Source organism: Perognathus longimembris, chromosome 16, assembly GCF_023159225.1.
Source record: "Perognathus longimembris pacificus isolate PPM17 chromosome 16, ASM2315922v1, whole genome shotgun sequence".
Lineage (NCBI taxonomy): Eukaryota > Metazoa > Chordata > Mammalia > Rodentia > Heteromyidae > Perognathus > Perognathus longimembris.
Genome location: NC_063176.1, coordinates 51713573 through 51728055, shown reverse-complemented (window position 1 = coordinate 51728055; position 14483 = coordinate 51713573). Strand labels below are relative to the sequence as shown.

The 14483-nt window shown below is 39.3% G+C and overlaps 1 protein-coding gene across 1 annotated transcript in view; it reads right to left on the bottom strand.

The window, feature by feature from the left end:
* The window catches only part of Tapt1 (transmembrane anterior posterior transformation 1), a 50762-nt gene that overhangs the window by 14600 nt on the left and 21679 nt on the right, over positions 1 to 14483 (bottom strand). The window contains exons 3-4 of the mRNA XM_048363952.1: positions 11529 to 11647; positions 1296 to 1458 (exon numbers count right to left, since the gene is read on the bottom strand). Of these exons, the coding sequence (XP_048219909.1) occupies positions 1296 to 1458; positions 11529 to 11647 (282 nt within the window). The remainder of the gene's footprint in view (positions 1 to 1295; positions 1459 to 11528; positions 11648 to 14483) is intronic.

The following is a 14483-nucleotide window of genomic DNA, read 5'->3' as shown; positions in this document are numbered from 1 at the left end:
TCGACTTTGACTAATTAGCTGTTTGTAGCAAGGGAAGTCTTATATGATGGCAAAAGAGAGGCACATCAAACTCATGGTTCCTATGGTATTAGCACTGTAAAGCAGGATTCCAAGTCTTCAGGAAAAATTTATCATCATTCATTCTATACATACCTAATATTTGTAAACAATGCAGCTATATATTTTGATACTTATTACAAGAAATATAATATGTAGATTGACTCCTAAAGATATCGCTCTAAACTTAAAATAGCATATAAGCATAAAAGAAAAGGAAGGCCTTATGCCATTCAGGAGTAAGCCAAAGGCAACCTTGAAAGATAGGCTCTCTAGAACTATCCTTCTTTTATGTCTCCCATGGTTTCTGTTGCATTGACCTGTTCCTTTTCATGAGATTCAATCATCTATGAACACCTGTTTATTGCCATTTCCAAACTGTAGAATATATGCTCCACGAGAACAGCCTATTCACAACTGGATCCTCAAGGTCAACAACAATGTTTTGGCAGGTAGGAAGTGCTACTTAAATGTTTGCTGAGTAAGTTATTCATTAGGAAGCTGAAACCACATGCCTTACATTCAGTAATCACTTCATTTAATCCTCATACTCTATATTCCAGGTTTACAGACTAAAAAAAAAAATTGAGGAAATGGAATGATGAAGAAGGAAGGAAGGAAGGGAGGGAGGGAGGGAGGGAGGGAGGGAGGGAGGGAGGGAGGGAGGAAGGAAGGAAGGAAGGAAGGAAGGAAGGAAGGAAGGAAGGAAGGAAGGAAGGAAGGAAGGAAGGACGGACTTTAGAGAAACTGGGAAAATATGCAAAACTTTAAGGCAATTTATGATTATAGCAAACAGACATAATCATATCTTTTACTTCGTAACTCCCAAAATTTAAACTTCCAACAAAACATTTAAGGTACACATGGGTTTGCAACAATGTGAGAAACAGATTCGCTTAGTCGGTGACAATACACATTCTGTAGGGGTGCTGATTAAGAAATGCACAGGCAGCAGAGATCTTCACTGCATGTGACAGGAGGACCCAAGGCCCTGGTCCCCTAGGTGTCTCCAAGTCTAGGCATCACCTCATTAGAAACACAGGTTCTCCAGCCCCCTTACATCAGAATCTGCTTTTTGATAGACTTCCCATGATAGACTTGATAGCCAGAAATGCATTAGATAAGCATTTTTGATCCCAGGCAGCTTCTGTTCTGGAAGGAAGACTTGCAGTCGTGAGCCTGGGCCGAGTCTGTGCGGGTAGCAGGTGGCCTGGCTGTAGGGCAGCAAGTGCGCTTACCTCCAGCATGTTGTAGATAATGTAGAGTTTGATGACGGACTGGCCTCTTATCAGGTGGTACATCATGGAGTAGTCAACATAGTGCATCATAAAATAGCAGATCACCAAAATGACACCCTTCAAAATGTCACACACCTGGGCAGGCTGAAGCAAACGTCTGTCCCTAAAACATACAAGAAGTAACAAAAATACGAGTTTTACTTTATGTGTCCCCCAAATCAGCCATCTTTACTGAACATACATTAGCACAAAATGACAATGAGAAGTATGTTGCTCTTTTAAGATTTCAAACAAGCAAGAAGAATTACTTCCTAATAGTATGAAAACTTCAGCCAGGTTAAACCAGAATTACAATCGAAAACCAGGACACTCACAGGGAGCCAACTGTTTGCTGAGGAGCACTTTAAAACAGTGCTTTTCTGTGAGGGTGTCAAGCCTGCAAGCACTCTTGTAGCCCTGGAGCCTATCAACGCTTCCTACACAAGGCGGTTCTACACTTCGTGCTTTTTACTTCACATCATTCCACATTTTCCCGCGTTCATTCATAAATAACTCAGATTTTTATGGTAGTGTGGTATCTCCCATACAGATGCACCCTACTGTATCAGCACATCCTCGCAGATTTCCAGTTCTTTGCAACTACAAACCACGGCACAATGTGTAAGTCATGCCTCATGAAGTAAAGTGCATCCATAAAATAAATTCCTAAAATGGGGTTTTAAGGTCAAGGGACATTTTGTAGAAACAGCTGGCAGGCCCTGCTAAAATGCTTCTGCTAGCAATGAGACAAGGAAGCCAGGAGTCCATTGCGTATCCCAAACAGTGTGTGAAACCTCCTGGATCTCTGTGAATCACATGAGTGAAAAACAGCATCTAGGTTGGTATTTCAGTAGTATCTTGTTCCAAGAGGCTCAACATCTCTTTTTATCTACTTAAGGATCATTTGTGGTTCTTATAAGCTTATATCTATTTATACTGACTTACAGTAAGAGTTCTTACAGATGTTACTCTCTGTGACACAACTTAAAATTGTTTTTCATAATCAATATAAGAAACATTTCTTACTTCTGATACTAGCGTATGAAAAACTAAACCTAAACTGTGAGAGGAAGCATATTTGTTAACATGCAACAAAATGCATGGTAAAAAAAGACCACTACAAACTATGTTGAAAATAAACTCTACAACCTGTGGGTAGGGATGAGAGGGAAAAACTGGGAGAGAGCAAGGGAAGGGGTGGCACTGACCCAAAAGAAATGTACTCCTCTCCTAACTTATGTAACTGTAACCCTCTCCCCTTTTTACATCACCTGTATAATAACAATTTTTAAAAAATGTTACAGTTCTTTTCTGTGGCAAGAATGGAAAGCTTTTCTGTATGTCTACTGCAGGCAGATTCCAAGACAAATGGTGTCAGCCTTCTGTACGGGCAGCTTTTACATAATGTGCACTCTATAACAAGGACCGTGTATTTCCTTTAGGAGCTGCGGGGTCCTCCTACAATGCCTCTTGGCTTTCACTAGTTGTGACAATGCTCCAAACACCTCCGTAATTTCTCAGACACTGGTCTCCAAGCCACCGGCTCATTCTTACTGGCTGTATCACTCACTGGCTACCTATGCTCTGGAGCTCTTTCCAGTCCATGTCCAGATCTATGCCAGGTGCTTTTCTCCAAAGATCCACCTGGAATCTCTAAGTCTTCCAAAGTGTTCTCTGAGACACAGCTTGACATGGTATTCATGATGTAGTACTGGCTTAGTGAGCAGTTGTCACAGAACTGCATTCTGTTTTCTACTATGTAAACTAAAGTTACTAATGAACTTGGCTGGTCTGTTTACAGAATGTAGGAACCTGTAAGTCCTAGAGAGAAGCAAATCTAGGAAGAACCACAAGTAGAGGGGAAGCCATTCCTTTGAGCCTAAATGGGAGATAGGTTAGAATTTGTTTGACCACATTGTGGAAACAGGGAGGAAAAACAGAGTGACATTAGTACTGTAGGCAAAAGTCCATCAAGGACATAGAAGACTAATCTCTTATTATTTCTGTCACGGTGACTTTCTATTCTCTTCACAGAAACCGAAGAGACCTTCATCTCCCATCTCCCACACCCAGCCCAGAGTACAGGTTTCTGCCAAGGACTACCTAATGATAATATTATGCCCTCATTCCATACAACACTGGGAATGGAAGATATGTTCTTTCTGACAAGAGAAATATGTTTCTAATCCTGATACAAAGAGGGGGATAGTTTAAGCATTCTTAGCTCCTGGCTTCAAACTGTCTGTCTCCCTTCTGAGGGCCAGGAAACAAAATGGGAGGCATCAGTGTGGGCTATGCACCTGCCACAACTCCCCCAAGAAGTGTTGGTGCTGCTTTTCCTCCCAGGTTGCATGGATATAGGTCAGCATATACTGAAAGCCACATAGATCCAACAGTTAAGACATCTGAATCTAGGAACTACAGGAAACAACTTAGGAATTAAACAAAATGATAAGAACTCAAAGTACAGTAGTGATAATTAAACTGTTAGAAAGCAATACAATTATATATGTATTTCCATTGTGAAAATCATACGGATCTATGTTATTGTTGTTTTTCCCCTACCCTTCATAGTGGAGGCAAAAAACTCTTGAACAGTGTTATAGCCATAAAGACTTTTACCAAGGAGATGCACAGCAACACCTACGAATGCCTTTGTTGTCATGGCTGGGCTGTGGGAACACCACTGACATCTAGTGTGTGGAGCCAGAGGTGCTGCGGAATAGCCCAGAGGACTGCAGTCCTTAGAGCAAAATGATAATGGTGGCGGGGCTGAGAAACACTTTTCCTTAATGTACATTGTATCTGAAATGCCATAATAATTGGAAGGTAAAAGTTTAAAAAATATCATTAGTTGCTAAAATGATGTGATAACTATTAAAGCGGAAAATTATACTTGCAAGTTTTGGTACTACGGTGTTATCTACTTAGTTAAATGATCTCACTGTGATTTCATTTAAGAGATAAAGGGCTCTTTATATGTCCAAGTGTATTTCTTTATATATAAACATATTTGCAACAAAGGAACAATGTGCTAGTAGTATATAGACATAGGAAGATTTTATTTGTAACCTTGGGCAGCACACATTTGATGTTCAAAATAATACATCACATTTCATCCAAGATAAACTAAAATATAGAAGTTGAAAAGTAAACAACTTTAGTTTTATTTTACCTAGTATTAAGCCAGGTTGAAATACAAAGACAAGTTGTTAAACCTCCACTACACTTTAGTTACTACATGGCAGGTACTGACGTCATAGGCACTCCTCAGGAATCCACCTTAGAGACCCCGAGGATTCTGTGGCGAAGGAATCTTCACCATCCAGTTGTGCTGGGGGCGGCGGGGGGGGGGGGGGGGGGGGGGGGGGAGGGGAGGGGAGCGGGGAGCCAGCACATGCCATAAGCCACACAGAGAGCAAGTTATCTTTGGGGGAGCAGGACTGGAATCTTGGTATCCGGTTCCAGAGACAGATGCTTCACTATCACACATCTTCAACACTTAAAAAACAAACTTCCAAATTTAGAGGAGTCAGTAAAATTTAACACTATATGTGATTGTCAGAAAAAAATACTGTGTTAAAAAATATCTATACCCCTCATTGTATTCTTCAGTTTGAAAAAATACATGAAAGAACAAAGGACAAAATACCTTCACTGGCTCTTCTGCCAGCTGTTTACTATGTGCTGTGGTGATGGCTCCACTGCTAACCTAGCAAGTGGCTGCTATGGAGCTGACTGTGACTTTTGAAATGAGGGAATGGTATTACAATAAAAAATAAAATGAGAACCCTTGAGGGTAGGAAAGGTGAAAAATTCAAAACCTGTATTTGAGGTGGCATCTTGCAGGAATCCTGTACTTGTCATAGCTCACAGAAGAAAAGACCTAATCTCACAAGTATGTCTAGCTAGTTAAAGCAACTTGAACTAATCACAGTGTTTGTTCCTTCTCTGCCAGAGTATTTTTAGATGACAATCTGAGAAGCATTTCAAACTCTAAGAAGATTATCTACAGCCCTGCCAATCAACCTGGAATCGGCTTCAGAGTAGGCTTTAAGCTGAAGTTCTTCCTATAAATGGCTATTCAATAGTAGTTACTGGCAATTCATTTTGCAAAGGCCAGAAAATCTCAAGTGCAACATGCTGGGTAAAGTAAAATCTCACTAATCTGATTCAGTTCAGATCAGTGGTTTGGCTGCACATTATAGTAAGATAAAATATATCCAACAGAACTTTAAAATTAAAAAAAATTCAACAAAATTAAAAAAATTAAATCACTCTTATAGAAACCAAATTTTCTACATTCCTAAAATTTTAAGGATCTACCTATGACTCAAAAATTTTTATTCCTATAAATACTTCCATTGATTATTACAATTGACAATTTGATAACTGACAATTTATAATTCAAAGCACTTCAAGATTTATAGGAACAGAATTATGATTTAGAGAAAAGTGATCATGAGTATGGTTTTCTCTCTGCTTTTAGTAGTTTGCTGTTAATTTAAAAACTGGTAGCAGGTAAAATGGTCAGGGAATATATTTTTTGCTTAATAAAACCGACCAAAAGGAATGGGAGAATTCCCGCACAATGAATTTCCAATCAGTGTCAAAACACATCAGGGTATCAGCATGTGTTACTTCATTATAAAATACAGACTGGGTCTGTTATTTCAAAACATCTCTAGCAAAATTGCCAGAGTGAAGAACTACAAGCACTACTGAAATAAGATATTTAACATGGTTCACATTTTTGAAAGAGAAGTGCCTCTATAATCTTAAAGTAACTTGGAATAAAGCAGAAAGATCAAGATTTTTTTTCCTAAACTGGGAAACAAAGTATTTTCAATTTTAAGTCTGACATATTAGACAAAAAAATGACTCATCACTTAAGGTGAATGACTGAAATCTTCCCTTAAGATTTTTTTTCCAATTATTTTAAGAGGAAATAATGTTTTGTAAAGCTTTGCGTAATACTTGAATGACGCGAAGTGAAAGGGGCTTACATGGGAGCACAACCATGTGGCCGTGGTGTTGAGGTGATGTGCTAACGATCATTTTATGCGGTGGTTTTCATGCTAGGTGAAATCCTGGTCAAGCCCTTCCTAAACAAATGTGGCCAAAGCTTTACGAACAAGTAAGGGTGCTATTTAAAGACAGAGAACTGCATTTCTCAGTATATCTCTAGCCCCAAATGGTTATGCCTGCCTATCCTGTTGATTTGGCAGATAATTAATATTTGTTTGAACTGATGTCAATTTGGCCAAGGATACAGAAGGAAAAATCAGGGTTTACTCACCACAAGGAGTCCCTGTGCCACCACATTCCATTCTATAAAGAAGTGAAAGTGCTCCTCCCTTCGGTCTGATTTACAAGAGAGAAAGAAAGAGAGACGGTTGTAATGTTGCTACGCTACTTGGAGCGGCATGGTGAGGAGACATGGGACAACAACACGTGGTGTTTCTAGTATAACAAATACACTGCTTTCAATAGATAAGGCCCTGGTAAGAGGAAATAACAGACAAACTTGTTTCCCCAGAGAAAGATACCAAGAGCTCTCCCTATATGTGCTCTCATGGTGGCATTCATCACCTAGGCCAGAAGCAAGGCTTAATTTCATCTGGAGAGAGAACACTCTATTTAAAATGCGTATGTGAAGTTAATCTGGGACATCATTATCTTGAAAAGTAAAGCATATGAAGAAACTAAGTGAAGAAACTCTTGAGAATTTGAAATCTGCAGTTCTAGGAAGTAAGAAGTTTTCTATGGGGTCACCTCTCAAAGGAAAAGGTCACTCTTGCCTCTTACAGGAAAAAGAAAAAAAGTCAATGAAGCCTTAAATAAGACCTATGCCAAAAACTGTTGTGAGTGACCAGAATATTGGCTTGTATACATTTTACTTTATCCACTCTACCAGTTTAAATCTACTCTAGCATTTGTGACTTGTACCTACTCAGCTCAGCACTGTCTGAAATGTTTTAGTCAAGGCTTTTTTTTTTTTAAACAATAACTATCAGTTCTTGATACACTTGAAATTTATCATTTTCTCCATAAATCTCCTTCAACTTTTCAATGTGATGGGGAAGCCTAAAGCACAAAATAACACCACAGATTTTAGGGAAAATCAGGTTCACAAAAATGTTAGGTAAATTAAAAAATACGTAATTAGCTATGTTTTACTTGTAAATTTACATGCAAATTGGGTTGACACTTCACTAGCACAACAGTCATCAACTTCTCTGAAAAAACAAAATCCCATAATTCTTCCTAGAAATACAAGAACCTCGTATAATGAATCATAATTTTGTTTTCTATGTCCCCCATCATAACCAAGATTAATGTAATATAAATGGTTTCTCAAGTGCTTTTCCTAAAATGATACTGCCCTAACTAGAGAGGAAGAAACACACAAATGAACCTGCTCTTAAATAATCTACATGCTTTATTTGAATATATGATTCCCTCTCTCCCTCTCCCACAAAACATGGAGGGGGTAGATTTTTCGAGATAATTAGCTGATTCCACTAAGTATTTGGGGGGTCAGCATGGGCAGAAATATGATATGGACAAAACTATACCAGGAACAGAAGTTGGGCAATCCTTGGGAAGGCTGGATTTACAAAAGAGGCCCAGAATCTTCCTGCGTCTCACTCTCTGAAAGGCAAAACCTCTTGGCTCAGTTGGTAACACTAGCAAAAAGCAAAAAGCAAAGCCAACAACCAGGGCAAGTTTGCACAGGATCTAGAAACTGTTTCAAAGACTGATTTTGAAAGCAGAAAATTCTGAGGCATACGTAGTAGGTTGTCTATCTGCTTTAAGAAGCTTCTGAAAATTGCAGTACTGGATAGAAGTTGTATCAAATACAAAGAGAAGCTAACACTATTGCTCTCACAGATGCAATTCTGAAACACCATAGAGACTGCAAATAGTTACTGTGTCCATGCATGTGATTACTATAAAAAATACAATTTCCACATTTTAGGAAACAAAACTAGAGAAGAGACTAGAGAAGGTGGTAATTTTTTTTTAATGGAATAAGAATGAGAAAGTGTGTAAAATCAAATTCTTTGCTGGTTTCTTTCATTTCTTCTTATCCCTTTGGAAAAATGTCAGACTGAAGGAAAGAGCACTTTTTCCCTGCTGAAAAGATGGAACATGATATAACTATAGGCAAGACAAATAAAATAATCTTTATAGAAATAGAGAACACCGAAAGGAAAACTACAAGAAGAAAAAATCTGGCTACCTTGAAATAACCATTTTGGAAAATTAATTATTCTTAAAATATCTCAAAGGTCTCAGACTTAATATTATCAGCTTTGTTTAATGGAACATTTTACAGTAGCATATATTTTAAACTTTGTGCCTTTAAAATTGTTTGAAGACAATAAAAATTGCATCTATATACTGTAAACACAAAGCACTTAATTTTGACATAACATACTAAAGGCACTACTAGCACATTAAAAGCAGTACTTTAATATTTAGTATTTATTTCATTTGCAGTCTATGTAATAATAGTCTATGTAATCTAACCTCTCACACAGAAGAATTATTCAAGGTTGCTGAAATTATGCTATGTAATTTTAATTGTTTTTCATGTTTCACATATAGCTCATATGTATTTGAGTGACAGAATGAAATTCAACCTTTACAGTGACTGTGAACTGCAGAGTGCAGCGTTAAGAGTGTGTATCGAGTTGCCCTCTAGTGTCATTTTAGTTACAAAGCTTTGGAAACATATTTTTAAATGTGAGACTTAGATAGGAAAGTGCTTCAAGTAAATATCGACATATGTGCTTAAAAAAATCTTAAATTATTAGAAAAAAGAATGGATAGATGAACCATCCTCACTTACACTCAAGCAAATGGGAAGAACAGGAGTTAAGGTCTCCTGATTCTCAGCAAGACCTCTTTTCATATTCACTGAAAGACTCTTCTAGTGCAGTTCCAGATGTCTGAATAGGTAGGTTTTAAACTAAGAACTGGCAGAGAGACCCTAGAAACAGTGCCAAGTCATTGTCTCATAGTGCAAATCATCTGTGTGCTGACCATACCCAAGAAAGAAACCATCCCCCAAAGCAAAGTCTTTAAGTAGTCTTTTACTGCTTCTCACTTCAAGTCAAGGACCACGCAGAGCGTGCTGTGCCTTTGGATGTCATTCACATAAAGATGGCTAGAATATGAATTCTGCTGATGAAAGAAAGACAGCTCACAATACAGATGCACATATCCTTACATTACATCAGTTATTTTTTATGTCAAGTAGTTCATCTCTTCTGTGACCTTATCTAAAGTTCCCTGAAGTCATCTTGCTTATGCAGTCATATCTGAAGATCTAAATTTATCCATGTTTTACTAAATTTTGCTTTGGTTGTCTAAAAAAGGTAAGTAAAATGCCATGATTTTATTGAGATCTCAACAGTAATAAAGAAAACAGCATACTGAATAAGGCTTTGTTAATACTGAAGGCATTATATTAGTATGTAATAGTATAGCATACTATATTACTATACTAAAAAAAAAACACCTCTGATTTGATAAGAATAAAAATGAATTTTTTATAAAAAGGACATAGCTGGTAGCTAAATTCCTAAAAGATCTTTTCATTTGATTAACTTGTGATTAATAAAATATGTAATTCACTACTATTCTGGAAGAGTAGAAATATCATAGAGTATATCATGTGGAACAACATTAGCTGAATATTGTTTTATTCTGTGAAATCTTGCAGAGATTTTTATTTTTAAAAATATAATCATTATGATCCTGCTTACTTTGGGAAGAGTTCTTCCTATTACAACTGAGTAAAAATCATTTTAAAGGGATTATATATAAATGTTATTAATTATTAAATACATGCTTATTTTCTACTTTTAAAGGAGATTATTATGTGATCTTAATCTTTTTTTTTTTTTTGGCCAGTCCTGGGCCTTGGACTCAGGGCCTGAGCACTGTCCCTGGCTTCTTCCCGCTCAAGGCTAGCACTCTGCCACTTGAGCCACAGCGCCGCTTCTGGCCGTTTTCTGTATATGTGGTGCTGGGGAATCGAACCTAGGGCCTCGTGTATCCGAGGCAGGCACTCTTGCCACTAGGCTATATGCCCAGCCCCGTGATCTTAATCTTTTAAATCAAGCATAACTCTGCATATGGACCAATAGGTTTGTGGCTCAATTTCCAGGGCTAAATTATCAATTATGTATTTAAAATCTCATGAAATAGTTACTACAGTTAAGTTTCACAAATTAGTGTCTACATCAGTATTTTACAATTTTTTCAAAATGAAATGCGTTTAGAAAAGTGACCATGTCACTGTGTTACATTTAACACAGACAATGATGCTAAAATGTAAATAATAAAGTTTCTAGTAGCAGTCCTACACAGAGAAGAGGTAGGTTGATGAAACTGTACACGAAAGGAAACTATAAACTCCAAACTCCCACTAATAAGGAATTGAAATGCACCTGTTCTTGTAGAGAAGAAAGAGGGAGACAATGCTATTTGTTATGGTCTACTATGAACCAGGAACCGTGTGGGCACTCTTTTTACACCTCCCAGTCTGTGCAGCACAGACCCTGAGCTCTTAAGAGCCTCTTTGTAGCTGTGGGGAAACAGGCATAGAGAAGTCAGGTGGCTGCTCCTCCTCACTAGATGACCCAAGTTGGGTTGGGCAGTCTTGATTGTTCCCAGTTCCACCAGGAATCTCAACGAAAGTCTGCAATGAAAGCTGCAGAGGGCACTCACTCAGTGATTCTCAAATGAACTGGAGGAGGAGGAGGCCTGTATTAAAGAGTTTCTAGGAGATTCTCATGCTACCCGCCACCTCCCTCCCTGGCCTAGAACCCGGGCTTTTCATGGCTCTGTAGGCCGCCCCTTAGGAACAATGGTCATCAGTCCTCGACTCTTAGACCTCGACCCTTTCTACTCTGCTACACAGTCTTCCATATCAATGCCATTTTACCAAGTTTCGGTTCAAAACCTTTCTGGAAAAAAAAATATGCACAGCAATATATAGTATCTAATTAAATACATTATCTAATATCCACTAAAAGTTTAGCAGAACTAATTTTCTCATTAAGGGCCACATTATGAGTAAAACCATATGCGTTATTCTTGTTCTAAAAACTCCACAAGTAGTAAAAATAATGAAATAGCTTAGATATTTAAAAAAAAGACTAATGTTCCTAAACTTACCTTAAGCCGTAGCAAGGCAAAGTGAGGAGCCTGAATAGTGCCAGACACACTCTTAACGGGAGCAGGGTGAACACGTACAGAAATGCATCCAGGCACAGGAAGATTCCAAAAAACATGAGCTGCATTTTAAAAGGAGAAAAAAAAGGTGAAATATTTTAAAATCATTATAGCTAAAAATGTCAAATTCTCAGGCAATTTCTAAACCCTATGGGAAATTCATTTCCATTTAGTCTAGGGAAGAAAAATTTAAATATGTTCATTATGTGCTCTATTTCAGTACTAGTCCTTTTTCAAAGTGCAAGTCTGTGCTTCTGCCAGAGTCTTTCACTCAATTTCCCAAGAAACAAGTAGCTTTGACTGGGCTGACGTGGTTTGCTGGGCTTCCTCAAACTTTAAAGATAACAGAAGGGCAGGTGCCAGTGACTCATACCTACAATCCTAGCTACTCACTCAGGAGGCTGAATGAGGATCATGGTTCAAAGCCAGCCCAGGCAGAAAAGTCCCTGTGAGACTCTTATCTCCAATTAACCACCAGGAAACTGGAAGTGGGCCAGTGGCTCAAACTGGTAGAGCACTAGTCTTGAGCAAAAGAGCTCAGGGACAGCAGAGTTGGAAAATCCTTCAGGTAAAACGTATGTAAAACTTCATTCCATTATTTCCTGCTTATCAGAATACATAGTAAAAATACTTTTATATTCCAAATATTCGAATAGATGACTGACATACTTTCCCATGTGCACTTCCCCACACCTACTCTCCATTAACGCCATTAATCTCCCTTTTAATAATATTTCTTGTGTACTAGCCCTGTGCTTTCTGGTTTTTTTGTTTTTTATAACATTTACTTTTTCTTTCTTTTTTTTCCTGCCAGTTCTAGGGCTTGTACTCAGGGCCTGAGCACTGTCCCTGGCTTCTTTTTGCTCAAGGCTAGCACTCTACCTCTTGAGACACAGCGCCACTTCGGGCTTTTTCTGTTTATGTGGTGCTCAGGAACAGAACCCAGGGCTTCATGCATGCTAGGCAAGCACTCTACGGCTAAGCCACATTCCCAGCTCTATATAACGTTTACTTTTACCTATTACATTCAGCTCAGCCTCTCAAAAGGAGGTGGACTCTTCTGATGGTTTGAAGTAGCCACACCCAGGCTATCTCTGCTGCTTTAACACTGGCCACTTCCTGTATGCCGCACACACAAATGTGTTATGATAGATATGCCCTCACCACTCCATCCAAGCACCTGCAGTCAATAAAATGCCCTACAAATTCGTAATTTAAAATTTCTAACTTCCAGAAGATGCTGTGCTGAAGGTAGTCATTTTAGTTAAAGGAAGGTCATTGCGATGTGCAGTGTCCAGTATGATTGTTGTCCTCCCAAGAAAGGTGAGGAGGGCACAGAGCATGTGCAGACACAGGGAGCTGGTGGCTATCTACAAGTGGAGAAAGCAGGCTTGCTGATACCTTAAGCTGACATGAGCCACCAAGGTAGAGACAAATTTTTTTTTTTTTTTTTGGCCAGTCCTGGGCCTTGGACTCAGGGCCTGAGCACTGTCCCTGGCTTCTTCCCGCTCAAGGCTAGCACTCTGCCACTTGAGCCACAGCGCCGCTTCTGGCCATTTTCTGTATATGTGGTGCTGGGGAATCGAACCTAGGGCCTCGTGTATCCGAGGCAGGCACTCTTGCCACTAGGCTATATCCCCAGCCGAGACAAATTTTTGTTCCTTCAATCGCTCAAATTGTAATATATACATAACATACATCTTCAAACAAATGCATAAACTTTATTCACTTCTGACAGAATGTCTCAGATATAAATATGTTGGATTTCTTATTCTGAATATGAAGATTCCAACAACTTCGTTTCCAACGATTTAGACTCATTATGAACAATGAGAGCACAATGCTAGCCAGGCATACCCTTGTTGAAATCTGCCTCCCTCCTCCTTAACTGTTGTTGGTGTAGACTAAGTAATGGTCCTTGCCTGCTGGAGGAACACTGAGGGCAGACATTGTGGACCTGGTTAGGCACAAGACCCAAGGAAGGAGAACATGTGGTTGTGTTCCTCATGAGACTATGCTGGGAAGGAACATATTAGTCCTGAATTCAGCCAACATCAGTTAAGCTGGTAATGGGGGCAAGAAATATGCTCAGCCCAGCAGGTTCCAAAGACAGCAGAAAGGCGGGATATAGTTCCTGCCCTCAGGAGGCTTCTAACTGTGTCCCTGTGAGAAATGCAGGCCTGTTGGTCAGCTCAGTGCTAGTGGCTGCTGTGTTAGACTTGTGGGTACAAGGAATAGGGGAGGCCCAATGGGCAACTCAACCCAGGGATTTAGAAGAAGCTCCAAGAGGAGGGGATGCCCAAATGACCCTTAGGAAAATGAGGGCATGGTGTGAGAGAGAGAGAGAGAGTGGACTGGGCAGAAGAGATCAGTTGGGGGTGGGACGCCAAGCAAAGTGCATGTATGGAAAGTTGTCATAAGAAAAGCTAAACTCTGTTAAAGTAACCTCCACCTGTCTTTGGAATCTCTATCTATCACTGTGCCACAAAGATGGAGAGTCATCAGTGGCGACAACCTAAAGATGTTTCTGTCCTGTGAGAAGAAACAGTTTACAGATGTGAGAACACACAATTCAAGGAGAAGGAAGTGGTGCTGTGGCTAAGGTGGTAGAGCTTTTAGCCTTGAGTACAAAGAGGCTCAGGGACAGCATGCAGGCCCTGAGTTCAAGCCCCAGGACCAGCAGGAAAACAAAAAGCAAAGGAGATGACAAACATGACTCACTACAGTAGCTACTGTTCTGACATGAAGACGTCTCAAAAAACACAGCCTTCTTTTAAATTCCTTACACATAGAAAGGAGAAAATTGCCTGAAAGAGTAATCAAGATGAAATCCTGAAAACGTGCAAAACGTGCACAGCAGCTCGTGACAGACTCGTGTGAAATGGCGCCAGGAAGCTG